General features: G+C 43.5%; 1 protein-coding gene across 2 annotated transcripts in view; it reads right to left on the bottom strand.

The window, feature by feature from the left end:
• Positions 1-19161, bottom strand: part of MYO10 (myosin X) — a 206989-nt gene that overhangs the window by 65383 nt on the left and 122445 nt on the right. The window contains exons 10-19 of one of the 2 annotated variants that reach the window (XM_026506716.4): positions 16424-16553; positions 15244-15362; positions 13982-14128; positions 13730-13830; positions 13556-13622; positions 12941-13033; positions 12450-12518; positions 12173-12255; positions 9891-9999; positions 7063-7143 (exon numbers count right to left, since the gene is read on the bottom strand). In XM_026506716.4, the coding sequence (XP_026362501.1) occupies positions 7063-7143; positions 9891-9999; positions 12173-12255; positions 12450-12518; positions 12941-13033; positions 13556-13622; positions 13730-13830; positions 13982-14128; positions 15244-15362; positions 16424-16553 (999 nt within the window). The remainder of the gene's footprint in view (positions 1-7062; positions 7144-9890; positions 10000-12172; positions 12256-12449; positions 12519-12940; positions 13034-13555; positions 13623-13729; positions 13831-13981; positions 14129-15243; positions 15363-16423; positions 16554-19161) is intronic. The other variant, XM_048224254.2, reaches the window with a different exon arrangement.

Consider the following 19161-nt stretch of genomic DNA (forward strand, 5'->3'; position numbering starts at 1 on the left):
TAGACTGTGAACATTTGGCATTTTGACACTTCCTGACCATGTGCACATGTCAGAACTCAAAGAGCCTTACAGCACAGTTAGCCTGAATGTTAACTTTGGACTTTAGAATACTGGTTCATTAATTATAATGTGACACACTCATGTACGATGTTAATAAGAGGGAAAACTGTGTGTGTGTGTGTGTGTGTGTGTGTGTGTGTGTGTGTTGAGGGGGATGGAGAGTGATATGGGAACTCCATGCTAAATGCTCAGATTTTCTGTAAATTTTAAATTTTCTAAAAATAGAGAGTCCACTTTAGGGGCACCTGGAGGCTCAGGTGGTAGAGCACCTCGATCTTGGGGGTCATGAGTTCGAGCCCCACACTGGGTGTAGAGATTACTTAAAAAGGAATAAAAGATAACATCAATTTTTAAAAATTGACGTAAATGTTCATCCCATAACAGGGTCAAGGACTAAAGAAAATTAAACAATAAAACAAAAAACCAAAAACGAGCAGCAGTTATGACAATCTGCCAAAGACAGGTGATTTAAAACTACACCCAAAAAAGAAAAGGGCTGGCAGCAGTCTTGGGAAGCTTTTCCTGTGATCCAGCATAAACTCGGGTTGGAATTTGTGAGGACAGAGGGAGCTGTAGAAATGGGGAGCATGTTCTGTCTCCCGCCTACAGCGCAGGGATGAATTCTTCCACACAGTCCAACGCAGCTGTTTTGGGCCCCCCTTAGCTCACTTAATACCTAAAACGGGTCCCCTATGCAGGCGCTACCCTCATACACACCTCAGAGAGGAGACGCCATCCCAAGGTCACGGGACGGCTCAGTGACAAGACGGGGGACAGAAACCTAGGCACACACCTTTGCTCCATTTCTGTTTCGCCCCACGGCCCCTGCGGGGCTCTGCAGTTGCCCTCCCCCCCACACTCTCAGGACCTCAGTGGATCCTAGTGGGACAGGCCACGGCGCCTCCCCTCGCCCTGTGTCCGGCAGGAGCACGGCCACCTGTGACCTTGGTGTGTCACACTGGAGCACCAATGGAGGACCCTGTTCTTCAGGACCCCTACGAGTGCACAGAGGGAAAGCAGACAGCAGCCCAGGCCGGGGCAGGCGGGGCCGTCATAAACGCGGTCCTGGGCAAACAGCCGCCCGCTCGCAGAAGAACAGTAAAAACATGAACACGATTCAAGCATAGCCAGTATATTAAGGCGAGCAAAACTCTCCCATACCAATTGCCCACAAGAGCCCTGAGATATTCTAGCATCGTGTGCTGATGTCTGAACACTGAAAGGCTGAATCATATTAAGGATGTCACCCTAATACTGATCTCCTGGTATATCCCTAGGGTAACTTCCACCTACACCAATCAAATAGGATCCAGAAGCAAAAAACACGTCTGAAATAAAGGAACTAGAATGAAACCTGTAGCAGTCAGGATTAAAGTAGCAAGTTAGTAGGTGCCTGGCTGGCTCAGTCTGTGGAGCATGGGCTCTTGATCTTGGGGTTAGAAGTTTGAGCCCCGGGGCGCCTGGGTGGCACAGCGGTTAAGCGTCTGCCTTCGGCTCAGGGCGTGATCCCTGCATTATGGGATCGAGCCCCACGTCAGGCTCCTCTGCTATGAGCCTGCTTCTTCCTCTCCCACTCCCCCTGCTTGTGTTCCCTCTCTCGCTGGCTGTCTCTATCTCTGTCTAATAAATAAATAAAATCTTTAAAAAAAAAAAAAAAGAAGTTTGAGCCCCACATTGGGTGTAGAGATAAAATCTTTAAAAAAAGTAGCAAGTTAGGTCTTTATCTTTGGCAAAGTTAAGCACTCATATACCCTGAGCGAGGGCACCATGTACTTGAGTAAGCAATTCACCATTTACTGAGCACGTACTGTAGACTGTGGCCTGGACACTGAGCAACGTGGCGGGGTGCAAAGACGGGCAAGGTAGGTCCTACAAAGTTGTACTTGGTTAAGGTCTTCGTTTGTAGGAACACTTTATTCAGAAAACAGGATTAGGGTAGAGAGAACAGTGACTAAAAACAAAAAGTTGCTGCAAGAAAGTTCAGTAAGGCTAATGACAAGTAAGAAGAATAAAATGAAATAGAAAAAGATTTAGGAAGAACAGGACAAAAATTCAAGGTAGGAAATACACCATGGGATCATCAGAACTTTTTAAAGAAATGTTTGGTCTTTGTTAAAAAAAAAAAAAAAAAGTGGGGGGAGGGGATTGCCTGGCTGGCTCCGTTGGTAGAGCATGTGACTCTCGATCTCAGGGTCCTGAGTTCAAGCTTAAAAAAAACCCCAAAACAAAAAAACCCAAGAAAACAAATGGCAGGCAGCACCTGGGTCACACAAATGTAAGTCCTCAGGACTGAATGTGCTGAATTCATGAACTCATTCGTGGAATCGCTGGGCCTCTGGAAACAGAAGCCTTGGGTTTTCATAATGCCTGCAGTGTCCTCACTTCCTGTGTGCTGGAAGCCTGTCTCGGGTATTGTCCAAATGAGAAATCTAGTCCGATGCAAACAGTGGCACCAGGACAGAGAGGGATACAGGTCATCAGCATTCTTTTAAGTGCAAAGCCCTGGCATCCTCTCAAGTCTTTCAAAGACCACCATGTGAGAAGGGTGGTAGGTCCTTGTGTCTCAGGGCACACAGAGGGTGCTTCAAGACAAGACCACCACGGTCGGGCTGACTCCGGCTCCAGCTCCGTACTACTCCACCTGATATTACAATTCCCGGCAACTACGACTGCAGCGCCCCCTCACAGACCTCAGTTTCCCTTCTCTGGGGCCTCCCCTTGGCACGTTCCTCTCCTCACTCTTCCCCTCCTCCTTTAGATAAACCCCACTCCCAGCAACCATCTCTGCTAGAAGCCTTCCTCCACCAGCCCTCAGCCTCGGGGTGATTCAGGGGACCCAAGTCCTGCCTTTTTGGAAGAGACTCTGACCGAATCTTTGAGGCCACTGCTATGCTGGTTAAAAGCTTGAAAGATGCTGCAGGAATCGAGGATGTTCCCCCCACTAGAACCGGAGTGCTCCTCACTCAAACCTCCAGAAGGACAGGGAGGACGGTCAGCCAGGCACGTTCCTGACAAGTGACAGCCTCGCCCTCCCCACGTTCGAGGCTGGGAACGGCAGACAGCCAGGGCTCACACCCCAGAAGGTTTTCCTGATATTTATCAGTTTGTTCCCTTCTTTAATTCTGTCCTGCCCGTCCTCGGGGTTTTTCTGAGGAATGTTAATGACAGACCTTTCTGACCAGAACTTATTTGCTAAAACACCAGGCGGGGACAGAGGGAGAGATCACAGGCCACAGGACACCCTTGGGGAGAAATTCTGAGGAAGCAAAGCAGGTTTCCTTTGTTAGGGAAATCTCCTGGTGTTGGTTTGGACACTTTGAGCCAGAAACTAGCACTGCCCAACAAATCACAACAGAAAAAAGCTAACAGGCTACACTGCCACCTAAAAATTGTCTAAAGGAGAAGTCTGCCCTTTGTAAACTCCAAAATTCTAAGCCAAGTAGGAGATTCCATCCTGCAGTGCTGTGTAAGGCAAAGAATTAACCGCACAGAAGCCCCTATGGAGAGGTACGCTTTTCCGTTTTTTATTAAGTTTTTATTTTAATTCCAGTGTAGTTAACACACAGGGTAATACTAGTTGCAGGTTACAATACAGTGATTCAACAACACATCACCCAGTGCTCGTCACAGGTGAACTCCTTAATCCCCATCACTTATTCTGCCCATCCCCCAGCTCCTCCCCTCTGGTAACTCAGTTCTCCATGGCTAAGAGCCTCTTTCTTGGTGTGCCTCTCTTTTTTCCCTTTGCTCGTTTCTTTTGTTTTTTAAATTTCACATGAGTGAAATCACACGGTATTTGTCTTTCTCCGACTGATTTCGCTTAGCGTAATACCTCCTAGCTCCATCCGTGTCTTTGCAAATGGCAAGATTTCATTCTTTTTTATGGCTGAATAATATTCCATTGTAGGAAGAGGTATATAGACTTTCTAAAATTCGTCGCCCAACTTAGCACCAGAATTTCTCAACGCTAGTGAATGTCTTTTATACAACACCCAAGGTTAGCTACATGTTGTTCCTTAAAAAAAGTCCACAATTATTATAGCTGAATTGACATAATGTTCTAGCATTTATATTCCCCTTGCTCACACTTGCTTTTCAAAGCAAAACACAAAAATCCCAAATAACGAAAACCCCGTAACATTCCTAACAAAGGATTTCCAGATGCTTTAGGCCCAAGCACTGACTCTGAGCCTCATCCTTGCCAAGGAGGGGAGGCAGCCTGTCCTACAAGCTCAGGGCCCCCTGGGCTGTGTGCTTACACTCGCAAAGCTACCACAGAAGTCTTGGATATGCTCCTAAAAGCACAAAGCAGCTCTTTCGCTTTCTCTAAGGCCACGTTTTCTTAGGCCGCAGACTTTAAAGCCACTCTTTTTATCCCTCTGGTCACAGAATGGTCAAAAATAAACCCTCCAGAACCCACCCAAACCCATGACCCGTGCTCTGAATGACACATAATACGCCTGCATACACGTAAGCTTGAATACGTCCTCTCAAGGTCCCCTGATGAACAAATGACTGGAAAAGGGTATGAGGCAGGGAGAGACCGTCTCATCCCTTCGCACCAGAAATATATACTCCCCATCTATGGGGTGACGGCAGGTAAGATTTTCCCTGTGAAATTTCTAGAAGCACCAATCTGTGGACAAAAGAACACTCATAATAAATTCCAAAGGGGGGTTGTTTACATACATTTCATAGACCATCATCACCAGTAACATCTGATATTTTCAACGGAACCAAATGAATGCTAAGCAAGTCATAATTAACCATTTCCATATTCTAATTAGCATCTTCACACTTCAAATCACACCTACATCTTGGGCCTCAGACAAGTCGGTTCACGTGTTTGTGCCTTTACTTTCTGGTTGCATTTAAAATGGTACCAAGACGTTTTTCCAGAGTCTCCTAGGGCCCATCTCTCGGTGAGCATTAATTAGTGTCTACCACAGGTCAGGTGACAGAAAGACTGGAAGCAGTATGTATGAAAGAATAGGAGGCTGGGCCGGCTCATTTCCTTAAATGCAAAAACCAAAGCCATTAGGCACAGTCAAATCCCAGCCAGAGAAAATAAACATCAAAAAGAAGTAATTTCTCCAATATTCTGCCTGCAGAAGCGTTTTCAAGCAGGGCTAATTTCAAAAGCGAAAGGAAAAATCCCATGTCACCCAAGAAAGAAAACAAATACATGAGGTACTGAGTTTTTGAAATTAAAATTTCTATCCTTATAATAGGGCTGGCGGGGGCAGGTCCTGTTTCATCAGATCTAAGACGCCTGTAAAGTTGCACGGTCAGGGTTACACATCCCTAACACAGGAAAAGGGCTCCCAATTACACTATGGCTCGCCAAAAGCTGTGAAATGCACCCCAATACCCAGGTCCTTACATTTTGGGGAAAAATGGCATGTTTGAAGGATGAAATATGGTATTATTATTATTTTTTGAAGATTTTATTTACTTATTTGAGAGAGAGTGCAAGCATGAGCAAGGGAAAGGGGCGGGAGAGGGAGAAGTAGACTCCCTGCTGAGCAGGGAGCCTGATGTCTTGTGGGGCTGGATCCCAGGACTCTGGGATCATGACCGGAGCTGAAGGTAGATGCTTAACAGACTGAGCCACCCAGGCGCCGCGAAATATGGTATTAACACAGTTGTAAATAGAGGAACAGTACCGGGTTAAACAGCTCCTGTGAGTATTTGTGAAGTCCATTTGTATTGTAAATACTGCCCACTGAGGCGATAAAGTGAAATAAAAACCAGCTGACGTCATGTTTTGGCTGGTAATTTCCTACATTATGTAGGAATATGCATTCCCAAAACTACATATTGTGTATATTGCCATTTTTGTGATAATCTAAGACATCTGAATATAAATTCAAGAAACGGAAAGACGAGCTATGCTTTTAAGCTACTGGAAGAGATGCACAGACCTTCCACGTAGGACCAATCTCAGCTGCTTCACGCCGTACAAACACCACAAATTCCCACCATTGCGGCTCACAGTAAGCTAGCAAACTTAACAGGTTACTCCTGGATAAAGAAAGCATCCGCTTTTGCCTTCCTAGAAGACAGAGTTCAACACTATGGTTCTTAGAAACATTTTTAAACCATCAATGAGGAATCACTAATATTAAAGCCAGAGGCAACTGGTAAACAAGATAAAAAGTAAGACCTAGCATCAGCAAAGTTACCAGAATAAAACACAAGTCTCACGAGAAACCATTCAGGGCAGATTCCGTCTCTCAAGTCTTATGAGAATAGCACTTAGTTTTTCCAAAGAGGGACCAATGACATTTCTGTCTTGCATGGCGGCGGCGGGGTTCTTCTCTTTGGGGGAGGTTACTAAGAGCTGATGCTTCCCAAATGAAGATAATTTCCATTTTTCAACAACATTTTAGGGCAAGGTGCCCATTTAGTCTTGGATTCAGCAACTACATACATTGAATACTAAGTTTTCTTTGTTTAGATAGCTTCTTCTAACACTTTTTGTTTCTAATCAGGCTAGGAGCATTAGAAAGCTAAACCCACAGAGCCTACCCATGAAAACTGACGATGGCAGCCTTTCAGGATTTTTCAAAACAGGCCTGACCACCTGGTTAGTGTCTTTCAAAGTCAGCATTGCTACTTAGAATTCAGTCTTCAACGTGTTTAACAAGAAAGCAACACGAAAAAAGAAATCAACCACAAAACACACACCGACTATCTCTTCCATAATAGAAGCCTGCCCCAAAATTTCAAACCAAAACCTTAAAAAAAAAAAAAAAAAAAAAAACTGTGAAAGCTTCACAATGTTTCCTTTTAAGCTAGATTTCTCTAAAGCTTAATAGCATCCTTCAGAAGCAGACAAATGGGCCCAAGAGACAAAGGGAATTTTTCCATTTAATGTTGGGTTATAATAATGTCATATACGCTTCGAACCATCTATGATGAAAGGACTTTAGAGAAAGTGCCCCAGGAGGTGGTGTCCTTAAAGACCCAGCCTCCGTCTAGCACTGCTGTAAATCTTACCTTCTGCGTGTTTGGCTTGATACAGCGAACAAAGAAAGGATTAGAGGAGCTTAGCGTGGCCATTAAGGAATGCAGTGAGTCCTATTAGAAAGGAAAAAGTATATGTTGATTTAGTCTCTTACTATGCCATTCTTTAGATTTCTCAGCATTCTAGGCATTGATCAGAAACAGGAATAAAAGCCAATATAAATTGTAGGATTAATAAGAGATTTTATTTTTAACGTTCTCGTTCTAATATAAAATAAAGCCAAAAGACAATTTGTAGTTGCTGAAATTATTTCACAGAACGCAAAGCTCATTTGTCACTTCCTTGAAATAGTATCATTAAAGACAAAAACAGAAACATTGTGTTAGCCTAGGGTTACTTTTTTGCTGGTTATTTCCAATGTTTCATACTGAAAACCCGTACTCTCCCCCTTGGAGTTTTTCCTCCTAATTCATTATTTTCATCAAAATGATAGTTTCTCCCAGTATTCCATAATCTCTCAACCCTTACCCCAAATCACCAGGCAGATCAATCTTCTGTAATACTGCTTTCTTTTATTTTTTTAAGATTTTTTGTTGTGGTGGTTGTGAAGAATTTTTAACATTTCCCAAAGCAGACAGAGCGTGTCAGGAGCACTCAAGACCAGCTTCAGCTCGTGGCGAATCTCATTTCATCCGATCCTGTCTGCATACATACGACACCCACCCCTCATAAGAAAGCAAATCCCAGACAGCGCATTAGGTCATCCCTCAAGATTTCAGTATGTATTATTAAAGGCTGCACACTTTCAAACATGTATGCCACGACCATATCGTCATCCTAAAAAGCTTTAACAGGAATTCCTTAATACCAATATTACAAGAAGCAACAGTCTCAAGTTTCATATTAAATCTTCAAGTGTCTCAAATTTTATAATTTTTAAATGGTCTGTTCTTTGGGGCGTCTGGGTGGCTCAGGTGGTGAAGCGTCCGACTCTTGGTTTCGGCTCAGGTCAGGATCTCAGGGTCTGGAGATCGAGGCCTATCTGAGGCTCTGGGCTCAGGGCATAGTCTGCTTGAGGATTCTCTCCTCTGCCCCTTCCGTGTGCGCACGCTCTCTCTCTCTCTCTCTCTCTCAAATAAACAAATCTTTTTTAAAAAAATGGTCTGTTCTTTGAAATCAGAATGTAAATGAAGTTTTCATATTGCAGTTGATGGGTCTTTAAGTCTCTTTAAAACCACTGGTTTTCCCTCCATTTCTGGCTCTTTTTTCTTCTTACAATCTTGCTGAAGAAACTGGATTGTCTCGGGTACTGTACTGACGAGTTACTTCCGGGCTTCAAAGCTTTAGGATTTCTCTCAGATGACAAAATGGCCTGACACGCATGACCTTCCTATCTTCTGGTACCAGTTTAACTACATACAAGGCATCCTGTCAGCTGGCCCCCTCTACCCAGAGTCTTCCAGGGACAGGACTCAAAACTCCTGTCTCAGGACTCCTTTCTCCTGCCTGGTCTGTGACCTGGAAGGCCTGCCCGCTCCCTGCCATTTCCTTGATTCCCAGGGCAATTGAACCCCCAAATATCCACAAAGCCTTCCAAGGCAATTCCAGGCAACGCTGCCCTAGAAAAAGGTAACGTAACGACTTCACTGGAAGACGAAGAGGCTAGGTTTTAGAGTCAGACAGGTTCAGTTCAGTCAGCTTCGGTCCTCAGAGGGACTGAAGGGGTCTCCCTCGCTCTACACCTCAGTTTCCTCCTCTGTAAAATGGGGACCATTGTGCACACTTACAAGATCACAGGGGAAATGAACAAGACAGCGTACGTGAAGTGACCAGCCCAATGACTGGCACATAGTACGTACACAATAAGTGGCAGCTATTTTTATTATAACCTAGCTGGGTCAAACCTGCCCGTCATATCACACAATCCAGCATTGTCGGCAATGCTGCTGTGTCCCTGGCTCATCGCCAGCTGCCCTGTACGACAGACCTCACAGAGAACCCCACCGGAGGCACACCGCTCTGAATAACTAAAGGAAAGACAGACTCTTTGAAGGCAGATTTAGTAAATGTCTATTGACTGATATGCCTCCACGTCTCTTCATAACCGGATCTTTTACTTGGGGGTAAAACAGAACAATTAAGTTTGGAAAAGGGTCTTTGTATGCTCTACACTTTCTAAAACGGCCAAATATTAAAAATGCAAATTAGAATGGTCCTTATTTTCCCTGAATTCTGGATATCTGGACAAGGTAACTGACATTAATCTTACTTAAATATGCGCTGACTTGGTCATTATTCCCAGTTATGATACTTTTTTTTTAAAGATTTTATTTATTTATTTGACAGAGAGAGAGAGCCAGTGAGAGAGGGAACACAAGCAGGGGGAGTGGGAGAGGAAGAAGCAGGCTCCCAGTGGAGCAGGGAGCCCGATGCGGGGCTTGATCCCAGGACCCCGGGATCACGCCCTGAGCCGAAGGCAGACGCTTAACGACTGAGCCACCCAGGCGCCCCGCAGTTATGATACTCTAAACACATCTGGGAAAAATACAAAAATCCAAACATGGAAAGAAATACACTCCATATTCACAAGAGCCCTAAACACGAATCAGAGTGATCTCACACGGCCAAACAGTTCTTCAACTTAGAATAAGTAGCTATTTATTTTTAACAAGACAAAAAAATATTTACGCGTTTTCATCTGACTCAGAAAAAGTGTATTTTATTTTGAAAGCACCGTCTAGGGCCATAAAAGAGAAAAAAACCAAACTCTTCCATGGACCTCACATCCCAACAATTCCTGCTTTCAATTCCTAAAATCACAGCAACCAGGGATTCATGGGAGCCAGCAGTGTAGACTAACCTTGAACTGTGAGCTGACTGTGGGCCTTCGATGTTTGCTTCCACATTTCAAGGTATCCTGGTTATTGCGGCTTGACACGTGTTCAAACAGGTCATAGATGAAGTCGAATCTGTGTGAGCAGAGAGCAGGGGGGCCACGAGGGGCCCAATTATTAGGTGCTGGAGTACTGTAATTATAATGTCTGTTCCCACTGAAAGTGACCCATGGAGTCCAGGAAAAGCTAGGACAGCTTCCAAAGATTTCAAAGCAACCATTGCCAAAGAGCTTTAGGCACAGAAATAAAAAAATTGTGGCCACCTTCTGAGCACTAGACTCTGGCAGAAGAGAAGCGGATTGGGCTGAAAGTGACCAGGGTGACATGCCACTGAGGAGTGCTGTGCTTCCAGAGGGCCACCTAGCTTCCTGCAGCCTTGATGTGCTTGCCTGGAGGAGGGAGATGATTCTGCACATCTCACGGTTTCGCAGGTCCACCCCGTTAACGGAGGGAAAGGTACTCAACGGCAGTGACGCGCACTAGGGTTTCAGTCCTGCCCCCATCCCTTCCAAGCTACGGGACTCGGGCAGATGCTGGGCTGAGCCTCATTTTTCACTTGATAAATGAGGGTGATTTTAGAATTTATGATATTGCTAAAAAGTTCTATAAAATTGCCACTACTAATAAAAAGTATGGAAGATGCTTTCTTTCATGGAAGATGCTGGAGCCACGGGCTGTGAAGTGGGGGGCGGGTGGCTTCCCCAAGAGCAGGGAAGCCCGGGACCACATCCGAGCATCCACCCAGCGCCCCCAAGGCGGCACCATCAAGGCTTCCCACCACTTCTCACTTTGCCGCATTCCTTTCTCATTTTTGTTCCAGGGCACGATTTCGTGCTCACCCTTTGAAGTTCTCTAACTATGCTTCGAGCACTTTGGAGAAGAGCCCGGGTTCCACTAAAATGTCACAGATGTCAAAGGTGAAAGAGAGCAGAGCAGCAACAACGCAAGCCCCTCACAGTTTTGCTGAGAGAAACCTGGACTGGAACAGAAACTTCTTTACTCCAGTCACAAAACCCCTTTTCATGATGGCAAAGGCGACCAGCCAAATGCTACCCTGCTGACCTCCACACCTGTGATCTTTCCACAGCCAAAGGCTTCTATTTAACATCAAGGTCATTTTTAAATGTATCATTTAAAATCTAACAACTAAGAAATTGCTTTGATAGGTAACATGGTATAGTATTTTTAAAACATCGCCACTATTATTTTTTTTAAAGTAAACTCTACCCCCAACGTAGGGCTCCAACTCAGGACCCGAGATCGAGTCACATGCTCTACCGACTGAGCCAGCCAGGGCCCCTGAACACCACCATTTTTATAGATCCAAATCTCCTCTAAAAATAGGAACAGGTGACAGTGCTATAAACGGGGAATCTTCACACTTTCAGCAAAGTTAAAACAAATCTAAATATCTTCCAGTTCCAAGCTCCTAAACTGACATTATAGGTGGCCTTCCTTCACCCCAATTCACAGCTGTCTGTGTGTCCAGGTGGCCACCCACCATTTACACTCCTAAAAGTATTAGGGTTTTTAATAATTGCGCTACCTTCCTTCCTTGGATAATAAAAATTTGTTTCTGTTACAGATTCATGCTGAATCTGAAACAAGTATCGAAAGCTTTACCCCAAGGGTTATCTCCCCCACCCTGCTCTCCCACACAGCCTCCTGCTTTAATACACACAAACAGCTAGACCAACCAACTACTGATGTAATGGTGTGAATTTACAAGTCATGAATGAATAAATGAACGTGTAAGTCTGTCGTCTTAGCTGAGTTAATACTTGTTTATTTTTTCTGACATCCCTTAAACTAGAGACAGATGGGTCCTACAGACCCAAGGCTGAAACCAATTTAACACACAGCTCTAAGCTTGTTGTGAAGAAAGGAGGTCATCCTGGTTAAGATCCTAGGTTCTGGAACCAAGCAGAGCAAATCGAGACTAGCTGTGGGTTCTTGGGCAAGAGACTTCCCTGCTCCAAGAATCAGTCTGTTCATCTGCATACCAGGGTTCATAGTCTCTAACTCGCGGATATGCATGCTGTTCTCACGGTACCTCATTAAACGGAAGTCACTGCTACTCGTATCACCTTCTATATCTCGGTCATGTTATTAATGAAATATTGCCCATGAAAGGAGATAATAAATCAAGTTGCTTCCATATTAATTTTTTCTATATTTGTAAATTAAAAGCATTTGCTCAAACAATAGTTTGCTTGCTAAGGATGTCTTGGGGAGGAGACGGGCATACCGGCTTTCTCTTAGCAAGTTGAGAAGATCATCTCTAAAGGTATCTCTGTTCTTCTCCAAGATGCCCCGGACATCATACTGCACCTGGTTTTTACAAAAAATAAATGAGAAACGGTACAACTGATCAAAAGAATAACTTCAGGTCGTAAGCATCTCCTTTCAAAGCCAGACCCACGAAGAGAAGTCATTTTGATACATTTATGATTGGCTTCGGAAATTACTATTTCTCTAAATACCAACTGGGCAAATCTCACTAAGGATCTCAATTAGGAAGTTACCTCTCCAGCGTAGTGTTTCACTCCAAAATTGTTGACTGCAACTCTCGGCTTCACGTAAAAGTGGTTATTCTAATAAAGAAACAAATGCAAATGCCTAATGTCACTTACTGATTTGCACTGACTTCCCAAGAGAATTAACTACAACAGATGGTGACAACAATTTTGAAAACCCACCACGCATTGGATGTTTAGGTCAGAGCGTGTGACACACTTTATCAAAACCACGTAGGTCTTGTCTGTCACTGCAGAAGTGAGGTTAAATTCTATACTCATCAACTACATGTGGGCACGTCCTGATGAGTAGCCCCAAATCTATCCCTTTAACTTATTTCAACTTAGTTCTAGCAACTGGAGAAGAGAGCTTTGGTTTGAGAAAAAAATTACATGTGGGAAACACAGTGGAGCCAACAGCACTGAAATATCTTATGTGTAATCTTAATCCACAGATCAGCTATTCAGACATAATTAAGAATTGGTAGGTTTTGACATACAGCGTGTTGATTGTGTAACTTCTCCAATAAGGTGCTGTCTGTGGCTTGAGGAAAATGGCTTTCTTCGTTGATAAGGGCTAGGAGACCAAGTTTCTAGAAGAGAGGAAAGAAGTTACATGAATTACAAGTTGAATGCCTCAAAATATTTCAGAGCTCCCTTCCCCCTCTCTCAAGTAAGTGTTTGTTACAGGAAAAGGCGTAACAATTTCTTGGTTTAAAAAAAAAATTCAGAATGACACTATGAAGACGTCCAGTGAATTTAAGTTCCATAGAAACATGGAAAAATGGACCCACCACAATTCTGGGGACAAAACTATAATTGGCCAGTCTACAACTGGTGGTGGCAAAGCTTTCGATGCTGACTTAAAGTCTAAGTGAAGCCAATTCACACACTGTTGATTCTAAAATATGGAGTTCAATGAGACAATAGGTTTGAAGCAGCCAAGTATTTAAATTCAACCTTGCACATTTGTATGTATGTTTCCAAATGGTCCATTGTGTTCTAAACATTCACATCCTTGATGTGCATGTTGGCACAAGCTATTTTGTTCCCATAAATATGAATCAGCCCAGCGGGACACCCTTGGGACTGCTACAATGCTTCAACAATGTTACCTTCTCAATCAGGTCCAAGCATTCACCATTGTCTATCCAGTCAATGTCTTCCCACACCAATCCCTCCCTGTAGCAAGATTTAAAACGGCTAAGTTATAATAAAATAGAGCTTTAAAACTATCTAATTTAGTGACTGATTTAAAAAAAAATTGAAGTGGAATCCTGAGTGCTTACCTGCTATATTCTAGTTGTTCCAGAGAAAAAATATGCTTGTTGAAATATTCCTGAAGTTTCTCATTTGCATAGTTTATATTGAACTGCTCAAAGTGATTAACCTAAATGGGGGGGAACCATTCAACAAGTTATCTTTAGTGCCCTTACATATACAGGTGAAGAAAAGGGGAAAGAAAATCCGGGGAGAAATATATCAATATTTATTTGAAGAGATTAGTTCACGATCAGCCAATAAGGGGAGAGAAAGCATACCTCAAAGTTTTCAAATCCAAAGATGTCAAGAATGCCAATAGATTTAAAGTCATCTTTGCCTTTGATCCTGCTGTTAATCTTCTTAATCACCCACTCGAAGCAGCGAGCATAAAGTGCCATGGCCAAGGAATCTCTGCTGTCTTCCGCCTGTGGGACAGGAGACACAGCGACTGTCTCCTGCTGACCATGGACAGCCCAGGCACGGAAGTCCATCCCTGCCCCCCTTGAAGACACACGCACTGAACAGGAGTGACACTTGGGCCCCCAATACCAAGTCAATCAGTACCACCTAGGAACACACAGATGTCTAAAGAAAGGCTGAACTGGAGCTCACTCACTCACTTTACAGTAGGATTCGCTCAGACCTCTTTTAAATATCAGGCTTTCAAACTCAAGCTTTCATGTTGAGTTAGAGGAAAAAAGCTAAACCAACACATATATATACAGCTACAAATTTTATCAGGTTTAAGACAACAATTAAGACCTGAGTTTTCTCACGATCACCTTCTCATAACCTACTTATTAAAAGATTTTGATTTATTAGAGAGAGAGCAAGCCGAGAGAGCAAGCATGAGTGGGGTGAGGGGTAGAGGGAGAAGCAGACTCCCCACTGAGCAGGGAGCCCCACGGGGGGGCTCAGTCCCAGGACCCTGGGATCATGACCTGAGCCGAACGCAGATGCTTAACCGACTGAGCCACCCAGGCGCCCCTCATGATCTACTTTCTACACAGAAAAATGTTCTTCATGGCCTGGTTAGCAATTTTACTTATCCAATCAGGAAACTGATATTAGATGGGCTGGCACATATAATTGGCTCAAGGCGGTAGCAGAAGGGAAACTAAGCACTACTACATAATACTAACAATAAATTACCATAGCTCATGTTTATTTGGTACTTAAGTAACTGGCATATATTTATTATTATCCTTACAAGAATCCTATGAATTAGGTATGATCATTATCCCTGTCTTACAGAGGAGGAAACAGACACAATGACTCCCCAAGAACAGAAAGTAGTATGTCAGGACTCGAACTCAGGAAATCTCCATCAGACCCAGTCCTCTTTGAAACGCAGCATCACGACCTCTAAGAAAACGATCAACTTTGTCTCCTCCCTTCAGCAGGGGTATCTTCTTTATTCTGATCAGGAACCAAACTCATTTGAATGGTTTGTGGCAGTGAGTTATTTGAATCAAAGCCATGAATGTGAAAACGCGGGAGTGTCTTTTAAAAACACGCTTTGACGGCAAAGGGCACGTACCTGTTGAACGGTGAGGGGCGTGAGGATCTCCTCCCCCCTGAGGAACATGGATCTCTGCGTCAGAGCGTCGGTGAGCTGTGCGGGGTCCAGCCCAAGTAGCTCGGCAGACCTGCCCAAGGCTGGAAACGAAGAACAAGGCAAAAGTGGATGCACTGAGCCAAGAAGGAACGGGCCGCGGGCCCCCAAATCTAACTCCACACAGTGACATGGGTTCAAGGCGAACTCCACGCGGTGACGCATTAAAGCAGGGAACAGTCCTCAGTCCGTCAGGTGGAATTTACAGAACACACACTCTACTGGTAAGTTATTCCCTCCCTTAAGGAGTCTCAGACTAGGAGCAGAGAACCTGATGCTTGGACCAAGCGGGGTCCTGAGACCCTCAGGCAGCAGCTACCCAAGATCTGCCAGAGTCTTGCAAGGTCGTAACTAGTTGCCGTGATATTAGGATGTCGTTTGCTGTTTTACTCGCATTCCCTTACCACGATCGAGAGGAGTTTTCTGGCGGCTACGTGACACGAGGTGTCTCAACAAACCGAGTGCAGAAGCAGGTAAGAGAATCCAGCTGTCCCCCATGACATCAGCTATCTTCCAAGTTTGCAAAAATGTAAGGCAATGTCACTCTTTTTTTAAAGATGTATTTATTTGAGAGAGAGGGAGCACGAGCAGGGGGAGCGGGAGAGGGAGAGGCAGACTCTCCGCGGAGCAGGGAGCCTGACATAAGGATGCATAAGGAAATGAATTTTTCGTCTTCACAACACATCACCGAGGCACTTTATGGATAAGAAGTCACCGGTGTTGGGGGATAAATAACTCAAGGAGACAGCCTGTGGGCAGCATTTCCGCTTGAGAACGAACGGGCTTCCCCAGGACATTACGTCACCACGCCCCTGGCCCCTGACATTTGTCTGCGTCTAATCCTGTTGCTCATCTTTCTTTACTGGGTCCGTTTTCCTCTGGTCTTGCTAAGAATGAGAACACAGCCACCATCCCCTGCAGTAATCACCCCTCATACGTTGGACCCTTTCAGAGCTGACAGTTCCCATCAAATACAAAGTTCTGTGGGTCTCTGTCCAGGGTCAGAAAGCTCGTTCTGTAAAAGGCCAGAGAGTAAATATTTTCGGTCTACGCTCCCTATGAGGAAAAACCCAAGGGGGAGGGAGCTAGGGAGGGGGCATCTTACCCGTTTTGAAGGACACTTGGGCCCCACCAGCAGTGATAAATTCTATGTTGCCAAGATGTAATACCCCAGCGAGCAGCCTCAGAACCTCCCGAACTTCCTCCCTGCTGAACTGCATCACCTCCATTGCCGTCTGAAAGAAAATCAACGTATTTAAGTTTTTGTTGTTTTTCTTCCATATTAAAGAAAACGAAGAACCCATTACTCAGTAAAATTGTTAGGTCTTGTTCTAAAGGCAAGAAAACAAGAAACAGACTCATGACCCCTCACTTTTAGATGATAAGGCTCTCGCACAAAAGAATATGACATTAAGGAAGAAGTGTAGAATGTGGAAAGAGCACCAGTCGATGACATCAAACGAGATACGGGCCTCATCAGTGCCAGTGACGCCACAGAATTCCCTAAGAGTCACAGTGATGACGCTGATAAATGCTTTTGCTGTAGATACTGAAGCATAATGGGACATTTATTTTCTTGCACATAGTCAGTGGGGAAGGGGAAGGCTTCAAGGGACTGTTCCAGTGTAAATTTCGGGGCCTTTCCCTAATGGCGAAACGCGGCAGGGACCCAAGTCAGAGGAATACAGTTCTCTACTAGGAACTCTGTAGATAGGAGTATCTCTGCTCCTTTTATAATAGAAACTGATGGAATAGATGAATGGATTCAGATCAGTCTTCTCTAGACATTCATCACATCTCTTTTCAATTTCTCCAAAGAGTTCTTAAAGATCTTGTCTTGGCCCCTCCATAGGAAGTGGAAGTTAACATAATGCTGTTTGGGGAAGAATAAAAATAAACAGGCCCCTACAGGAGAAGAGGTTCGTTCCCAAATACAAGTACCTAAACACCTGAAGCCAGGTATGGTCTGAATCACATTGAAGATCTCATTTTCTATTGTGATTGATTGACGGATTGGTTTCAGAGATGGGCGGGGGGGTAGGGGCAGGGGCGAGCAGGAAAGAGAGAATCTTTAGCAGGGTCTGTGCTAGGCATGGACACGGGGCTGGATCTCAGGACCCTGAGGTCATGACCTGAGCTGAAATCAAGAGTCGGACGCTTAATGCTTAACCAACCCAGGTGCCCCTGTGTTATGATTTAGAAGCCATATTCTTGTCAAGAGAAAAGCACCCCTTTCCCCCAACCGAGGTATTATTGGTAATACCGATGAAAATGACCTACCAAGAGCATGTGGACGCACAATGTAATAATCGTTAACAATGACAATCACTTTAGGGGATTAGGAAGGAAACCATGCACCACTTTGAAGCAGTAGAAATTGTAAAAGGAAACAACTGGAGATTTAACATGCAAAACATTTAGCTTCTTTACAAGGAAAAAACAAAGTTGAAACAAAGGGCAAATACAATAAGCAGGAAAACAATTTAAAAATTGTAAGAGAAGGAGCAATAGCTTGGCCATAATAAAAGGTACATGAACAACAGAAATAAAATAGGCATTTCTTATAGGAGCATATGCAAGTCCTTCCTAGAAATCAAACATGTACAAATCAAAGAAAATCTGAGATCGCTTCTATTAAGTAGCAAAACACTTGTGAATGATAAACCTAAAATTGGTGAAACTGGGACGCTGATGCACTGGTCATTGGTGCTGTAAGTTACTATAATCTTTTTGGAAAACAAGATTATATGACAGTATCGTGCTGGTCGTATATGTACCAGCAATAGTTGAGAACAGTCCAATAGTTTAGAATAGTGTATACTTTTTAAAGGAAATTATGATCATCCAGAAACATGATTTATGATAGCTTTCTATAAAAAGTTTAAAATTATGTCTTTCTGGGGTGCCTGGCTGATCGCTAAAGCATGGGATTCTTCATCTTGGGGTCATGAGTTCAAGCTCCATGGTAGGTGTAAAAATTACTTAAAAAACATAAAACCACATTATCAATAAATTTTTAAAAAATTATATTTTTGTAACTTTTTTTTTCTTAAAGTAATCTCTATACTCAATGTGGGACTCGAACTTACAACTGAAGATCAACAATCGGGTTATCTACCAAATGAGCCAGCCAGGTGCCCCATAAAGAAAACCAGCCTGGGAAGTAAATACACTGTGTTGAAAACAGTTGCAATGTTAGTGTTGGTAAACTCACAAACATTATGTTCCATCACGTCTTTTAATGTTTTGACAATATTTTTACAATAACAGTACAACATTTTACAATATTAGCGGTGAATGGATAAACAAATTGCTGCTGATTCAAGGGAAGAGCATTCACTAGAAAAAGGAACGACCTGTGTTCTGTATGATGCAGACGAGTCGAAGGAGGTAGACAGGAGGATACGCTTTGTGTGGTTTCACTTACAAGAACCTCTAGGAGAGACAACTCTACTGATTTGTGCCTGAAAACAGATCAATGGTTTCCTAGGAGTAGGGTGGCTGGGAAGGGCCAAAGGAACATTTGGAGTATAGAATCACTTCATTTTGATTGTGGTCGTGGGTACATGCATGAGTAAATTCAAAATCCATTAAAACGTATACTTTAAATGGTAGCATTTTATTATGTCCACTGCCTTTCAATAAATCTGATTACGAATAAAAACACCATGAATTATTTAATGGGGGGTGAGAAGACTCATTTCATGGGTGCAAACAGAAACTGACACAAAGAATAAGATTAGTCGAGTGCTTACCAATTAAAAAAATGGAAAAATAATTATTCAGATTTACGTACTCTAAAAGTTAAAAGTAAAGAAAGATAGTTAAGAAACACAGGATAAT

Source organism: Ursus arctos, unplaced genomic scaffold, assembly GCF_023065955.2.
Source record: "Ursus arctos isolate Adak ecotype North America unplaced genomic scaffold, UrsArc2.0 scaffold_15, whole genome shotgun sequence".
NCBI classification, from domain to species: Eukaryota; Metazoa; Chordata; class Mammalia; order Carnivora; family Ursidae; genus Ursus; species Ursus arctos.